General features: G+C 40.5%; 1 protein-coding gene across 1 annotated transcript in view; it reads right to left on the reverse strand.

Annotated features, from left to right (window-relative positions):
• LOC126253170 (phenylalanine--tRNA ligase beta subunit) overlaps window positions 1–14,901 on the reverse strand; it is a 117,626-nt gene that overhangs the window by 64,405 nt on the left and 38,320 nt on the right. Inside the window, exon 3 of the mRNA XM_049954329.1 lies at window positions 6,413–6,570. Coding sequence (XP_049810286.1) covers window positions 6,413–6,570 — 158 coding nt within the window. The remainder of the gene's footprint in view (window positions 1–6,412; window positions 6,571–14,901) is intronic.

Genomic DNA, 14,901 nt, shown 5'->3' on the forward strand with positions numbered 1-14,901 from the left:
ATGAATGTATGAATGGTGTGTGTTTCTCTTTTGCTAGTTTTTTTGTAGGTTTGATTCTAGTTGAGGGGGAGGGGGGAGGGATGGGGTGAGAATTCAAAATATATGCCTTGATTGTGCATATATCTTTTACATTGCTGGTATTCTGTAAACTGTATAATACAACAGTTCCTGTAACTGTGTTTAATGTGTTAATGTGTGCAATAAATCTTACAGTTCTAATCAGATACTGCCAGTAAATTACTCTGCTAATAGAAATGAAGTCCCATGGTACAAGTAGTGGCACTGCATCGCTGGACCATTGCATCAAGAATCCGAGAAACGACGACCGTAAGAAGATATTTGAGGTAAACAATGTTACAAACAGAATCAGGGAGGCACATCACTTCATGAAATAGGTGCCCACGGTAAGACAAACATAAACCTGGATGAAACAAACCACTCCACAACAACGCAACTACAGCTCACCACAAAAACCAACTAAAAGCTTCAATTTCTCACAGACTGCTCCCATTCCTTCAAATTCCAGCAATATTGTGCTATGGGAATAGCATCTCATAAAAAGTGGATATATCAGAGACTTTGGTTCACCGTTATTCTGCAGGCAGTGTCTTTGTTTGGGAATAACATCTGTGCACCTTGTACTTTGCAAAAATTAATTCTAAGAGAGCAACAAAAGAAGAACAGGATAACATTATCTGTAAACCTGATCTATTATTAGAAACAATATAAACTTTTACTCAAGAGATCATAGTACTCTCTTCTAATAATAGATGGTCCATAACACATATAGTAACAGTGTTCAACTTTGATAACAGAAACAAGTTGTTTGAGATACTGATTTAGTTCTTGCACCACTTGTACCATACTACCTAGTTCTTTGGAATAATCTTGTTTACTGATTGTAAATTACAGATATGACTAAATAAAAAGTTAGGTGAACAGAGAGAGAATAGTGGTCAAAAAAGGAGGAGAAAGGACAGGTATGAAAAAGAGCTAAGAGCAACTGTATGAAAGAAATAATGTGTATTTTTGTGTTTTTTCCCCTGTTAAGTTCAAATGATTCATGAAAGAAAAACATATAGTGGAGAGCAAGTTCCCATACGACCAAAGTGGTGAAACACAAGGATTACAGTATTTATTTGTAGTCCCACTTGCACCTTTATTTTTCTGATCTTTGCCTTGCTCACTGACTGCAGCACAGCATTACTACTCTAAATTCACGGATGAACTGTCAATTATTTGCTACATAAGATGGGTGCTGAACATAAGCTGTAACATGGACATGATATTACAGACATATCAAGCATAGAACTTTCAGCACTGCAGCGCATCAGCAATCGTAAGTATCGAAATAATTATGAAAAATCTGTCTCGATTGCACAAACTACCCGGTGTTTACCTAGATTTCTGCGTGGGTAACCATGCCTTTTTCAGAACAAATATAAAACAGCTTGCCTAAATAGGCAAGGGATCTTGCCGCTGTAGGTGTAGATTTTAGCCTTTGACTATGCCTATTTAGGCAAGCTGTTTTATATTTGTTCTGAAGAAGGCGTGGTTACCCACACTGAAACCTAGGTAAGCACCAGGTAGTTTGTGCAATTGAGGCAGATTTTTCATAATTATATCAAGCATACTTTCAGTTTACAGGTACAGAATGAACTTTTGGTGTACAGTTCCCAGAATCGAGCTGCTGTCAAATTTTAAAAATAAATAAATAAATAAATAAAACTTTAAAAAATCAGTCAGAATTATTTTCAACTAAAGAAGAAAGCATTATATTGGGTTTTATTTTCTGCATAAAAAGCCTAATCTGCCATTCTTATATGGTTTTCACAATGAGCATGTCTAAGAACCTTTAATGCTTATTGACAAAACATCTCTGTGTGTTGGAACCTGTTGCGACCGTAACCAGAACGGTCGCGGGGTGGCCGAGGAAGCGCTGTGGGACCAAACAGAGAGCGGCCTGTGCACAAACAAACAAACGGAAAGGACGGACACGAAACAATGACGGTCGATGGAGAAAGACCTTACAATGACAACACGCAAGACGTAACGGAGTGACAGAGACAATCAAACGATTCCAAGACGTCCACGATTAACGAGATCAAATTACGATAAACACGCTGTCTTGTCGAGACACACACAACGATTAGACTCTCTGGCAAAGCGAGAGGCCGGCTCTTAAATACTCTATCGGGGGTGCTGCTATTGGCTGCTGGAACCATGTGTTCCACTGTGGCGCCCTCACACTATATGCAGGCCAGTATGCGCGCGCCGCCACAGCTTACAGTGCGATGATGCAGAGACCTCTAAGGGTCTTCGACGTCCATGACGTCTGGCGGGGAATCTAATTCTGTGGCGCGCGGTACCAGATTATGCACTATCATGGGACCAGAACCTGCCACTAACTTCATGACACCCCAACAAGAATGGCTCTCCGTTTCAAAAACTGCTGTACATAGTGGTAAATTGCTGTACAACAACCTACCAGACTAGATTCAAATAAAAAAGAAATAAAACTTATTTTGAAACAAGATGAAGTTATTTCAGCTGAAGTGCTGTTTATATCTGATTTGATTGAAACATTACATGGACACTTCTTTCACAACTTTACAGTAGCTTCTAGCTTCTTTAATCCTCTGGCATATAAGTTAGCTTGGAACTTTGAATGGCACGTCTCATTCTTGTGAGCATTCTACTGCACATATCAGATGTAACTGTTGACACACTTTTCATAAAAATCAACCAAAACAAACACCAGTTTTGTCCCAAGAAATGGCATCCATAATTTCTCAACTTAAGTAAGAAAATTGGTCAAATTTATGTTGTTTTGGTGATGTTGAATGGTGGCACTTCACTGACTGCTGTTTTCATTCTGTGTTGCTGTGAATATCCATGTCTCATCAACCATGAAACTATGGGAAAACAGATCATCTCCATCTTGCTGACAGTGGTTCAAAAATGTTTAAACACCTGACATTCCTTGCACTTTGGTTGGCTGATAGCTATCTTCAGCTCCCACTTTTCACATAATTTCAAGATTTGTACATCTTTGAAAATAGTGATGCATTCATCATGAAATTCATAAACCAGTTCAAACAGCAGTTTTTTGCCCAGTTCATGCACAATTTAATCAGTCTGAACACTGGGCCTGCCACCCAACTCTTCATTAAGCACATTTGTAGTGCCAATTTTAAAGTCCGTCCACCACTGTCTAACCTTTCCTTCACCAATTGCTGTAGGCCAAATAAACTAGGTACTGTCCCTGATGAACAGGAGGAATTGCATATTCTTCTGCACACGTAAAACTCAATTACAGTATGCACTTTGCGACATGTGAACAATTACTTTGAAACCACTGTTGTTTGCTTTCATTCATAGACAAATAACTAATGAATCAAAACAATTAATTGATGACACTGCATCCAAACAACTTTATTCTGAACTTCCAACATTTAATCACCATCAACAGCCCTTACTTTTCGAATATTCTTTGTACATTGCTAATTAAGTATCTACTTGCAAATTTGGGAGCAGGAATGTTGAGATTTGACACAAAACATATCTATTATTGAAGACAAATTTAGCGTCTCTTTTAACCCTTTGCCTTACGATTTAAGTTCTTTTAGTGTGAGCCGTAAGTGGCTGCAAGGTACGGATGTGCCTTACGATTCCCAGCCCTTACACATGCTAAGGCTGTGATGCACTACGCCTGGTGGCGTCCGAAGTCCTGCAGACGCCCTTGGGACTTGTAAGTAACGTGACATTTCTACAGGTATCATAAATAATGACAATTAGTTGCCCATTGGAAATGAAACACTCATTGTCTCAAACGCAATGATATATTCACACACATTTTATTTCCCTTTATAAGTAAACATACATTGATGAAATACATCTTAATAATAATATTCACAACAATGCAATGCTCTAAGACTGTATAATATTTTGTTCAAAACATTCTGGGACCTGTTATGTTAGTACATTGGCAAACATATTTTCAAAAGCAACACCTTCACAATGACATGTACACTAATTTAATAGTCTTCGATTATATGATATCGTTCAAATCAATCTGGCACATGTAATGCAACCTTGCGCTTATTGCATTCCCACGTTGTTTCGCTGCATCGTTTATGCTTTCTGCACACTACACAAGCTCTCGCAGGATTTACTTTTGATGGTGTTGGATCAATATGTTTGGGAAAATGTACCCAATGTTGCACGTGCAGTCTTTGTGGTATATCGCTGGATGCTAATCGTCCCTTCCGATTATATTCCGGTAAAGTTATAGTTTTCAACAATGATTCTGCAATGTGAATCCTATATTCTGCATAGCTCTGTCGTTTGCTGCAATCTATTTTGTAATACAAAATGTACGTGTTAAATAAAGCAACATCAAATAGGTAAAAGAATATCTTGCGGTATCCTTTCGTACATTTTCTAATCACAGGGAAGCATGCAAGTATCTGATCTTGGCGATCAATTCCAATCAGGCCTCTATTGTATTCGACAACACCTTTTGGTTTTCACGACGCATTGCGGAGAGGTGTGTCTGTGGCAATCATTTCTGCTGTTGAATGTTTTGTGGAAAGCATGTAAACGTCTCGTTTACCTTACCATTTTAGTGCCAATATTTCATTACAACTCCTCACTGTATATTCTCCCTTCTTTAATTTTGCCTTCAGGAAGTCTCTGGGCATATTTTTTCTGTTTGACCACACTGTTCCAATCACATTAGCTTTATTGGTGAGGAGAGTTTTGAAAAGTTTCGGTGAAGAAAACCAGTTATCTAAATATAAAGTATGCCCTAAGTGCAATACCGACTGTGATAGTTCTAGAACTACACTTTCAGAGGCACTACCACTAGCATCATGTTTGTCACTACCTGTGTATATCTTAAAATCATAGCAGTGTCCTGAACTTGACTCACGCAATTTATAAATTTTAATACCAAACCTCGCTCTTTTTGATAGGTTAAATTGTTTGTAGGATAAGCGCCCCTTAAATTTCATTAATGATTCATCAATGGCAATATTCTCTTGCATTGTGTATACTTCCTTAAATTTTTGATTGAACTTATCTATGACTGGCCTTAGTTTGTACAGCTTATCTGTGTTGTTGGCTAAACTGTTATTCTCTAGATGCAGAAATCTCCTGAATGGCATCATCTTCCTAAATATTGGCATTGCTATAACGGCCCTCTTAGACCAATACAGCTGAATAGACGGTTTCCTTCTACATAGCGCAATGTATATTTTTATTTCATTACATCCAATAGGAGACCACTTTTGGTCCATTTTTCGTCTCTTATGTTCATTGTTGAGTACGTCTTGTGCACATCTACTCATCTCAGTTACGATGTCTTCCCAAAATGTACTATTAAATATTACGTAGAAACGTCTAATTCTCTTATGCTTGTACTCACGTGCTGTAAAGCTGTTTCCTTTATCCTGGGAATTTCCATATATGTCCAGATTGTTGGTTCATTGTCTTCTTTTTGCCACATCCACGATTCTGACTGTTGCTGCCAGGTTTGCTCTTCTTCATCAGTATCATCTTCAATCACCAACCGCTTACACCGTTTTCGTACAGGAGTTAAAATGTCGCTACCACTGTCACTGCCGCTGTCAAAATATCCTGCAAAATCATTGTTGGCTATGCCACCGCACGTCTCCCTTTCCTTGTGAACACATTTGCTACACATCGGGAACATTGTGAAAGTATTTTTGCAATGTCAGCAGGTCCGAATGCGGCAAAGAACACTTCGTGTATGCCACATGTACTCAATCAGCTCTGCAACATGTCAGAGACATTCTGTTTACATTTGGCGCGGCTGACCGATGACATCTCTCACATGACATGCACTTGTTTGGTGCGGTAAACGTACCACGTCTCTGATATGTCTAGGTGATGTTTGGCAAGGGTGGCACGCTACGTCTCTCACATGACATTGTAAGCTAAGGGTTTAACCATTGTGTCATCATACTGTAGCGGTATATTCAATAATAATAGTTTCTTAAGTGTGCATCACTAGCAATTCTGAAAGTTCATGTGCTGTATGAACAGGAACTTACTAGTTTCTTTATTACATAAATTTACAGTTTAGTAAACATGGGAAATTTGTGTCATGCATAGTAATAATGTCTTCTAATCTATTATGGAAGACTAATTTAGCATCACCTTTCAGCCCTTGCAGCTTCTGCACTGCAGTGATACATTCAGTAACAATAGTTTCATCGGTGTGCATCATTAGCAATCCTTCAAAATGATATGTTGTATGAACAGGAGATTACGAGCTCCTTTATTACATAAATGTACAGTTTAGTGAACATAAAATGCATGTCACATATACTAATAATGTTTTCTTCACATTTATAAGATGACTATGTAAGCTTACTCGAAAACCTACCTTCCTAGAAAAACAAGAAGTCCTGTGACAAGGCCCTCTAAACAAAGGAGATCATACCGATTGGCTGGTATGTCAATCCTATAAATTACATCTTCTGATGCTGCTGTTTCAGTATGCTCCAATCCTTGTTCCTTTGCCTGCATCTGCTTCTCTGTGGTCTGTATTGAAGGAAGAATATATTAACTGTAATCAAATGCGTCAAGTAATATTATTTCTGTTTTACAGTAGTTCAACCACTGAAAAAACATTTAAAAAGCAAATTTTCAAGCTTCTACAGAGCTCATTATTTTTACATATCCTAGTAGAAACCAGAAATTAATGCTATGTATGTTATTGATAAATAGTGAAATTAGTTTTAAAATGTCTTACCAACATTATCATTTCAGACAAAATTGAAAGATTAAATTTTATATTCTCATACTTACCATACTCAGCTTGAAACAGACATAACGCACTTTAAATAATATAATAAGAAAATATCACCTAATATTTTAATTCTTATGCATGTTTATTACATCCTTGTGGGTGTAATGCTGTGTCATATTGTAATATACTGTAAAATAAAATAGAATATGAGAGATCATGTTTCATTGCACTTTCAAAGGTTTTATTTTAAGCTGTTCAAACTATTCCTTCCTGGAATGGGAATTTCTCATTTTGATGGTCATGCAGTGAGGGGTGCCACTGTTTTAAGCACCAACAGCCTTAATAGGAGGAATGGACACGGGCATGAACAGAAGAGACAAGGGAGTTGGTTTATAGATTCTTTTCTGCACACGCTGATCTCTCTTAACCAACAGTAAACTGACAGCCTATTACTGGGGGCCAGTCTTTAGCTGTTGGTGATTAAGAACAAAGGATGGTAGTTCTATTGTGGGCTAGTGACTTGTATGGCCAGGAAGCCTACATGTCACATTGGATTGCAGTCACTGATGATAATGATGCTGGGAGATTATTGCAAATCTCCCAGTTTAAGTTATTCATTTGCTTCATAATTTCAACAGTTTTCTTTAGCCTGGATATCTGCAAGCTGCTCATAATAAAAGCTGATGTTTGTTTACCGCTGGTTCATTGTCCTGCAGAAGTGAATTCCCAACTTATTTGAGAAAATTTGGGAATCTGAACTTCTGGAGCACAGTTTGGTATAGAAGTAAATCACTGATTGTGGGGGAAAACAGAAAAGAAGATAACTGGAGCATATGATATGTGGTTTTAAAGGAGAACACTGAAAATCAAGTGTGCTGATATGAAATAAGAAGGTTCTTTCAAGAATCAGCAATGAAAGGAATGTATGGAAAACACTGACTAGAAGAGGGAAGTGGATGATAGGACATGTATTCTGATATTATGGAATAACTTTTACAGTGCTGTAATGTGCAAAAATTGTAGGTAAAGAGACAGATCAAAATATATCCCACAAATAACTAAGGTCACTGGGTGTAAGTGCTATTCTGAAATGAAGAAGTCGGGAGAGGAAAAGAAATCCTTGCAGGATGCATCAAACTTATCAGGAGACTACTGAAAAAAAAATTATATATCTTTCGAAACTTGAGTTTGAAGAAGGAGTCAAAGGATTTCATAGACTGAAAAAGCACAAAATAAAATAGTCCTGGAGACAATTTTTAAAAAGAGTACATTTAGAGGCTAAAATATTGCAAATAAATTTAAAGTAGGTTGGGCATGTCATGAAAGCAGAAACCCACCAGTATTACTTGGAACAGCTGGTCATATGAGAAGAGAAAAACCAAGGATAAGGTATAGACATGACATCAAAGACAGCACCAAAATTTCTGTGGAAAAGCTGAGGAAGATACCACCCAGGACTGTGTTTAAGGACTGATTCATAATGCCATCAGGAGTTGGGAACACAACAACAAAGTACATTAGAGCACTGTAAAGTGCGGAGATATAAATTAAGTCATAGAACAGAAATAAGTGTTCCTGAGTCTTGAAAGTGGTTGAACACTACTCACTTACACCCAAACCAAAGACCTTGATGGTACACCTCGTCAGCCAAAAAGTTTCGAGACTGGGTTAGTAAAAAAACAAAGAAAGTTCAGAGTGGTTTTAATGCCTGAAGTATTCCAGATAGTCTCCCCTTACTTGACACACTTGAGTATAATGCATAGACTGTTCATACAGTCATGTTAAAGCCAACCCACGGGGTGCTGGATGGCTGATGGTGAGGGGTTGTGGCAGGGTTGCTGGCTGGGAGTGGCCCATAGAAACACAGCTATCAAAATAAACACTTTGTTTCACTAAGACACTTGCACTCTGATGACACAGAGCAGCAACCACACCCCTCTCAGCACATGGCAAGGACCTTGGGTCCAGCAAGATGACAGCTAGTGGTCAGACAGCTGACTGCGAAATGTGCACCCGGTATGGGTACTGGCCCAGTACTGGCACATGACCCAGTTGTGTGAGTTGTGCCACAAGCACACGGCATCATCGGCACTCAGAGGTGGCCAGAATTCTTGCAGAGGTAGCCAGCTCACAGTTGACACATGCATCCCGGCAGATGATGCCGTGATGCGTAACAGCACCTGCACCAGAAGCAGCAGAAGATGGCCACTGTACTTGAGACTCAACCCACTGCACCCATGAGCAGTGGGCATGGGATAGCCCTGCCATGCAGTGGCACAAGTCCGAAAAGGAGATTTAGTGCAGGAAGCTATAACAACAACGGAGACCTAAACTCTCCCCATGACTTCACCCCCTGTCAGGCTTAGCCTCCACATCCTAGTAGCAATGATGGGCTATAAATGAATCTGCTACAAAATGATAGCTATTAATACTGACTAGCAGAGCATCTATTATGCTACTGCGCAACATCTAGTCATGTTCTCGACACCACCACTGAAGCCTGTCAGTGGAGAAACCCCTGCAAGAACCGTATCTTACCACTGTGCAGGCAGGTTTTGCAGAGCCGTGCTTGGCCTGTTTCACAATGAATAAACAGTCCTGTTACCCCTGTTACCATAACGGCAATTCTTACATGTCACACTTGCCAGCTGCCAGTGTCAGCTGCAATGCTTTACCACTATCTTCCCCCAGATTTAACCACACAATAGAAGTGGCACCATTACCACCTTCTATGGGAAGATCTGCACCCCCTCCCCCCCCCCCCCCTGTTCCCCACCTAGAACCAGCATACACAGGAGATACCCAAGTCCAGTGGATGTCATGTCACATTTACGGGACCAGTTTTCACTAAAGGAGTGTCTGGTGGCTTAAACCACATGGTTAAGAGACTGAATTTAATCTACAATGTTTACTCATCACTAGACTTCCTCTTATGCTGCTAAGCTATTTATTTACTATTCTACTTAATAGTTCATTAGTTCTCTTGGGACACACATAACATCCTGCCTTTATTTTTTGTCCTGCAAGTCCTGCGCAGGTCCTTGCCATGTGCTGAGAGGGGTGTGGTTGCTGCTCTGTGTCATCAGAGTGCAAGTGTCTTAGTGAAACAAAGTGTTTATTTTGATAGCTGTGTTTCTGTGGGCCGGGGTGTGGTTGCTGCTCTGTGTCATCAGAGTGCAAGTGTCTTAGTGAAACAAAGTGTTTATTTTGATAGCTGTGTTTCTGTGGGCCACTCCCAGCCAGCAACCCTGCCACAACCCCTCACCATCAGCCATCCAGCGCCCTGTGGGTTGGCTTTAACATGACTGTATGAACAGTCTATGCATTATACTCAAGTGTGTCAAGTGAGGGGAGGCTATCTGGAATACTTCAGGCATTAAAACCACTCTGAACTTTGTTTTTTTACTAACCCAGTCTCGAAACTTTTTGGCTGACGAGGTGTACCATCAAGGTCTTTGGTTTGGGTGTAAGTGAGTAGCGTTCAACCACTTTCAAGACCCAGGAACATTTATTTCTGTTCTATGACTTAATTTCACTAAAGGAGTGTCCGGTGGCTTAAACCACATGGTTAAGAGACTGAATTTAACCTACAATGTTTACTCATCACTAGACTTCCTCTTATGCTGCTAAGCTATTTATTTACTATTCTACTTAATAGTTCATTAGTTCTCTTGGGACACACATAACATCCTACCTTTATTTTTTGTCCTGCAAGTACTGTGCCCTTGGCATCTCTCTCCATGCTCTCATGTCCTGTTCCTAGGCCTTTTATCCTCAAAGTGTATGGATTACATTTCTCTTCAGCACACACACGACAATGTCACATATGCATTCACTATGACTTTCGTCACCTTGGAATCTCTCCTCACATTGCTTAATGTCACATCATCTCTCATGGGCCTCATGCTCTCCTCATTATTTTAAACATATTTCACTACTTGGCATGCTTATGCACACACAACTTCTAATTCTCATTCCACACTAAAATGACACTGGAGAACTCTTATCTCCTAATAACTTATCCTTAACATATCTACTTTAACAATACTTTGTCTGGCTCCATTACACTCTTATGCTTGGCAACTCATTTGTCTATCTGGAGGCTTTTGTAACCCATTGTTTTGGAACATCATTCGCAGATTTGTTCTTCCAAAAACAGTTCTTCTTACACTTGCTTACAAAATATATTTCCAAATCTATCCTCACACATGTACCACCGAGTAAGGTGGCACAGCGGTTAGCACACTGGACTTGCATTTGGGAGGATGACAGATCAAACCCGCGTCCGGCCATCCTGATTTAAGTTTTCCATGATTTCCCTAAATCGCTTCACACAAATGCCGGGATGGTTCCTTTGAAAGGGCATGGCAGATTTCCTTCCCAATTCTTCCCTCATCTGATGGGACCAATGATCTCACTGTTTGGTCCTTTTCCTCAAACCAAACCACCAACCAACCACTCACAATACTTCAACAAGTTGTCCCATCAATCCCCCTCCATGTAGTGCTCATCAAGACTGAAACCTTCACAAAATGCTTGGTTCCTGGTACTCCTGCTCCCTCAAAGAAACTCCCTGGATCCTAGTGGCACGATATCATACAAATTAAGCCTTTTACATACTTGTACACGGTTTTAACCAATTTGTTCCATAATGGCAGAAGCATCTTGTGACGGCTCTACACTGGCAACAATTTCCCACTGCCAAAGGTCAATTTTGCTATAATGTTCAGTCAGGAAGTTTACGCTCAGATTTGTTCATATCCTTCTACTTTTTATGCCGCATACACTTTTCCTACCTTGCACTTGTGCATATCACACTGTGCTTGCATTGTAAACAACTCACAGCACATATCAGCAGCTTGCTCTGCAAGGCTGTGACCAATTACTTGTGCCACTGTTACATTCCCAACCTCTGGCACACACTCCTCAACAGATTCCATCTTGTCGGCCCAATCACTAACTTCACAAATACATCTCCATCCCCTTTTCCTTTTCCTATGCATATCCTGCTTCTGGGGAAATAAATTGGCTGTACTGTTCTGGCCACAACATCTGCAACAACTTCTTGTGCATTTCCCATAGTATCTGTAATAACAAAATTGTCTGCAGTTCCATTTTGTATGATGCAAAAATCACCAGTACTTGCAATTCCCTATGGATCAGGCCTAAGGTCCACACCCTCTAATCAACACCCCCACCCCCTCCCCCCAGTGGGATACATGATACTGCTGCACTAGCATCACCCATGTTGTTATCCAAACACTTATTCAATTTGGAACAGCCCACACCCATTCCTGCCACCCACGCTTCACAATTCCACATGATTTCAGAGCTGGTACTGCCACGGTATTCTCCTTGACTCTGTTATTATTCTGTGTAGTGCATAAAATCTCACAAAGTTCCATAACATCATCTCTCTTGTCACTAACTATCCTAATGTTACAACTCAACAACCTGTACCACCAATCATCAAATTCTGCCCTGTCCATTACTGGATTGACAGATTCAACTACATTAATGGCTGTTGAAAGTATTGCAGGTACAGGCAAACTATCCCCAGGTCTGTCCTTCTCCTTTCATATTTTCTCCTTCTCCCTCCATTTGCTTCCCTCCTTTCCATCTTCTCCAAAATCTTCCTATTCCTTACATCCTGAGGCCTGTTTTCAATACATTATCCTTGAGTCTTTCTGATCGCTTTTCTGTGTACTCTGGAGTCTTGCGATAAGCTATTTCCCTCTCCCTATCCCGCAGTGCTTCCATGTCTTAGACAATTATGTCCTTTGCATTTTATCTGCTTTGGCTGCTACAATTTCTGACATCTACTCCATGATTGCCCCCTTTGACGCTGACCATGGTGTGATTACCTTTTATCAATTAGACACACAAGCAACAAGGACACTTAAGCGCACTACCATCCCACACCTCTCACTACTTTACATGCTTTACACATTGAGCCATACTCCTTGCTCTTCACCCTGTCCATTCCAAATGGCACAAACTGTGATATTGTACAGAGATTGTAGTGCCACATCAAAGTCAACAGTGACATTAGTGAGGACTCACTACAATTCACGACAACCTCTGGGAGGCACTCAACAAAACCACACCTCCCTTTCAGCATAGTGGTACCCTCACACCGAGGTCAATATAGTGCCAAGCATGCAAGAGCTCAGCCCAGTTTGTGGCCTCATCTGAAGGAGTCAGCATCATGGTGTAGGACCAACAATGTGGTAAGGTTTCAGACGAACTAGAACTGTTGTAAATGTCAAACACCATATCTCAAGAGAACAGTTTGTAACTTAGTGCATCAGATGATGCTTTCATAGTCAATGACTGTTGTAAATTATCCAGTGGCAAAGAAGTGTGTCAAAGCTAAGTAAATCTTTTATTAATTTATGTAACGAACTCAACTAATATTTTGTGTGTTCTAGCTTGATGAGCCTTCTCCCAGAGTAACCAAAGGACCCACTGTTAGGGTCACAACACAATCTGCCATGTTTCCTACTAGTCTCAGACTCTGGCGTCTTAATAACTCCAGTCAGTAAATACATTAGAATGAAATCAAATTACGAGAACACTTAACCATAACATTATCATATTACTTCTTACTACAAATAAACTACTCTTGCCCAAGTGACAGCTCATAATTATTACATACACATCTCAACAACGACTTAGAATCATCTCCTGAATTGTTACACTTGGTTAACAACTTAGATACGACAAGTCAAACCTATTGCTCATAACACCAACTGCAAAACCAACATTCTTATTTCCACATCCAGAGAACAACATCTGTGTTTACCTGCCACTAGTGGATAAATACAGGGCTATTACAAATGATTGAAGCGATTTCATAAATTCACTGTAGCTCCATTCATTGACATATGGTCACGACACACTACAGATACGTAGAAAAACTCATAAAGTTTTGTTCGGCTGAAGCCGCACTTCAGGTTTCTACCGCCAGACCGCTCGAGAGCGCAGTGAGACAAAATGGAGACAGGAGCCGAGAAATCGTATGTCGTGCTTGAAATGCACTCACATCAGTCAGTCATAACAGTGCAACGACACTTCAGGACGAAGTTCAACAAAGATCCACCAACTGCTAACTCCATACGGCGATGGTATGCGCAGTTTAAAGCTTCTGAATGCCTCTGTAAGGGGAAATCAACGGGTCGGTCTGCAGTGACCGAAGAAACGGTTGAACGCGTGCGTGCAAGTTTCACGCGTAGCCCGCGGACATGCTGGAAAATTGGCTCATGCCACAACTGGAGACCGACAGCGCCGACTTCATCTTTCAACAGGATGGTGCTCCACCGCACTTCCATCATGATGTTCGGCATTTCTTAAACAGGAGATTGGAAAACCGATGGATCGGTAATGGTGGAGATCATGATCAGCAATTCATGTCATGGCCTCCACGCTCTCCCGACTTAACCCCATGCGATTTCTTTCTGTGGGGTTATGTGAAAGATTCAGTGTTTAAACCTCCTCTACCAAGAAACGTGCCAGAACTGCGAGCTCGCATCAACGATGCTTTCGAACTCATTGATGGGGACATGCTGCGCCGAGTGTGGGAGGAACTTGATTATCGGCTTGATGTCTGCCGAATCACTAAAGGGGCACATATCGAACATTTGTGAATGCCTAAAAAAACTTTTTGAGTTTTTGTATGTGTGTGCAAAGCATTGTGAAAATATCTCAAACAATAAAGTTATTGTAGAGCTGTGAAATCGCTTCAATCATTTGTAATAACCCTGAACAATTATACATCTGATCAAAGGTCCACTGACTTGCCACGATACTTGCAGTCAAACAAGACAAAAAGACTGCACTCGCCCAATCACATGTTGAAGAGACTGCAAACTAGCAGTAGTCAAGCCACCTTCTTCATCCACAGATTGCATTTATAGACAGTACCAATCCTTCTGTCGCCATCAATGTGGTGACAGGGTCAAAGATCCCATTTCTGATGCCAAATGAAGCTGACCCCCAGGGTGGTAGGGCACTTTGGAGCAGGGTGGCTGACAGCAGACAGTTGTGGCGGGGTTGCTGGCTATAGATGGCTCAGAGAAGCAGAGATATCAAAATAATCACTTTATTTCAGTCTGACATTTGCA

Source organism: Schistocerca nitens, chromosome 1 (assembly GCF_023898315.1).
Source record: "Schistocerca nitens isolate TAMUIC-IGC-003100 chromosome 1, iqSchNite1.1, whole genome shotgun sequence".
Taxonomy (NCBI): Eukaryota; Metazoa; Arthropoda; class Insecta; order Orthoptera; family Acrididae; genus Schistocerca; species Schistocerca nitens.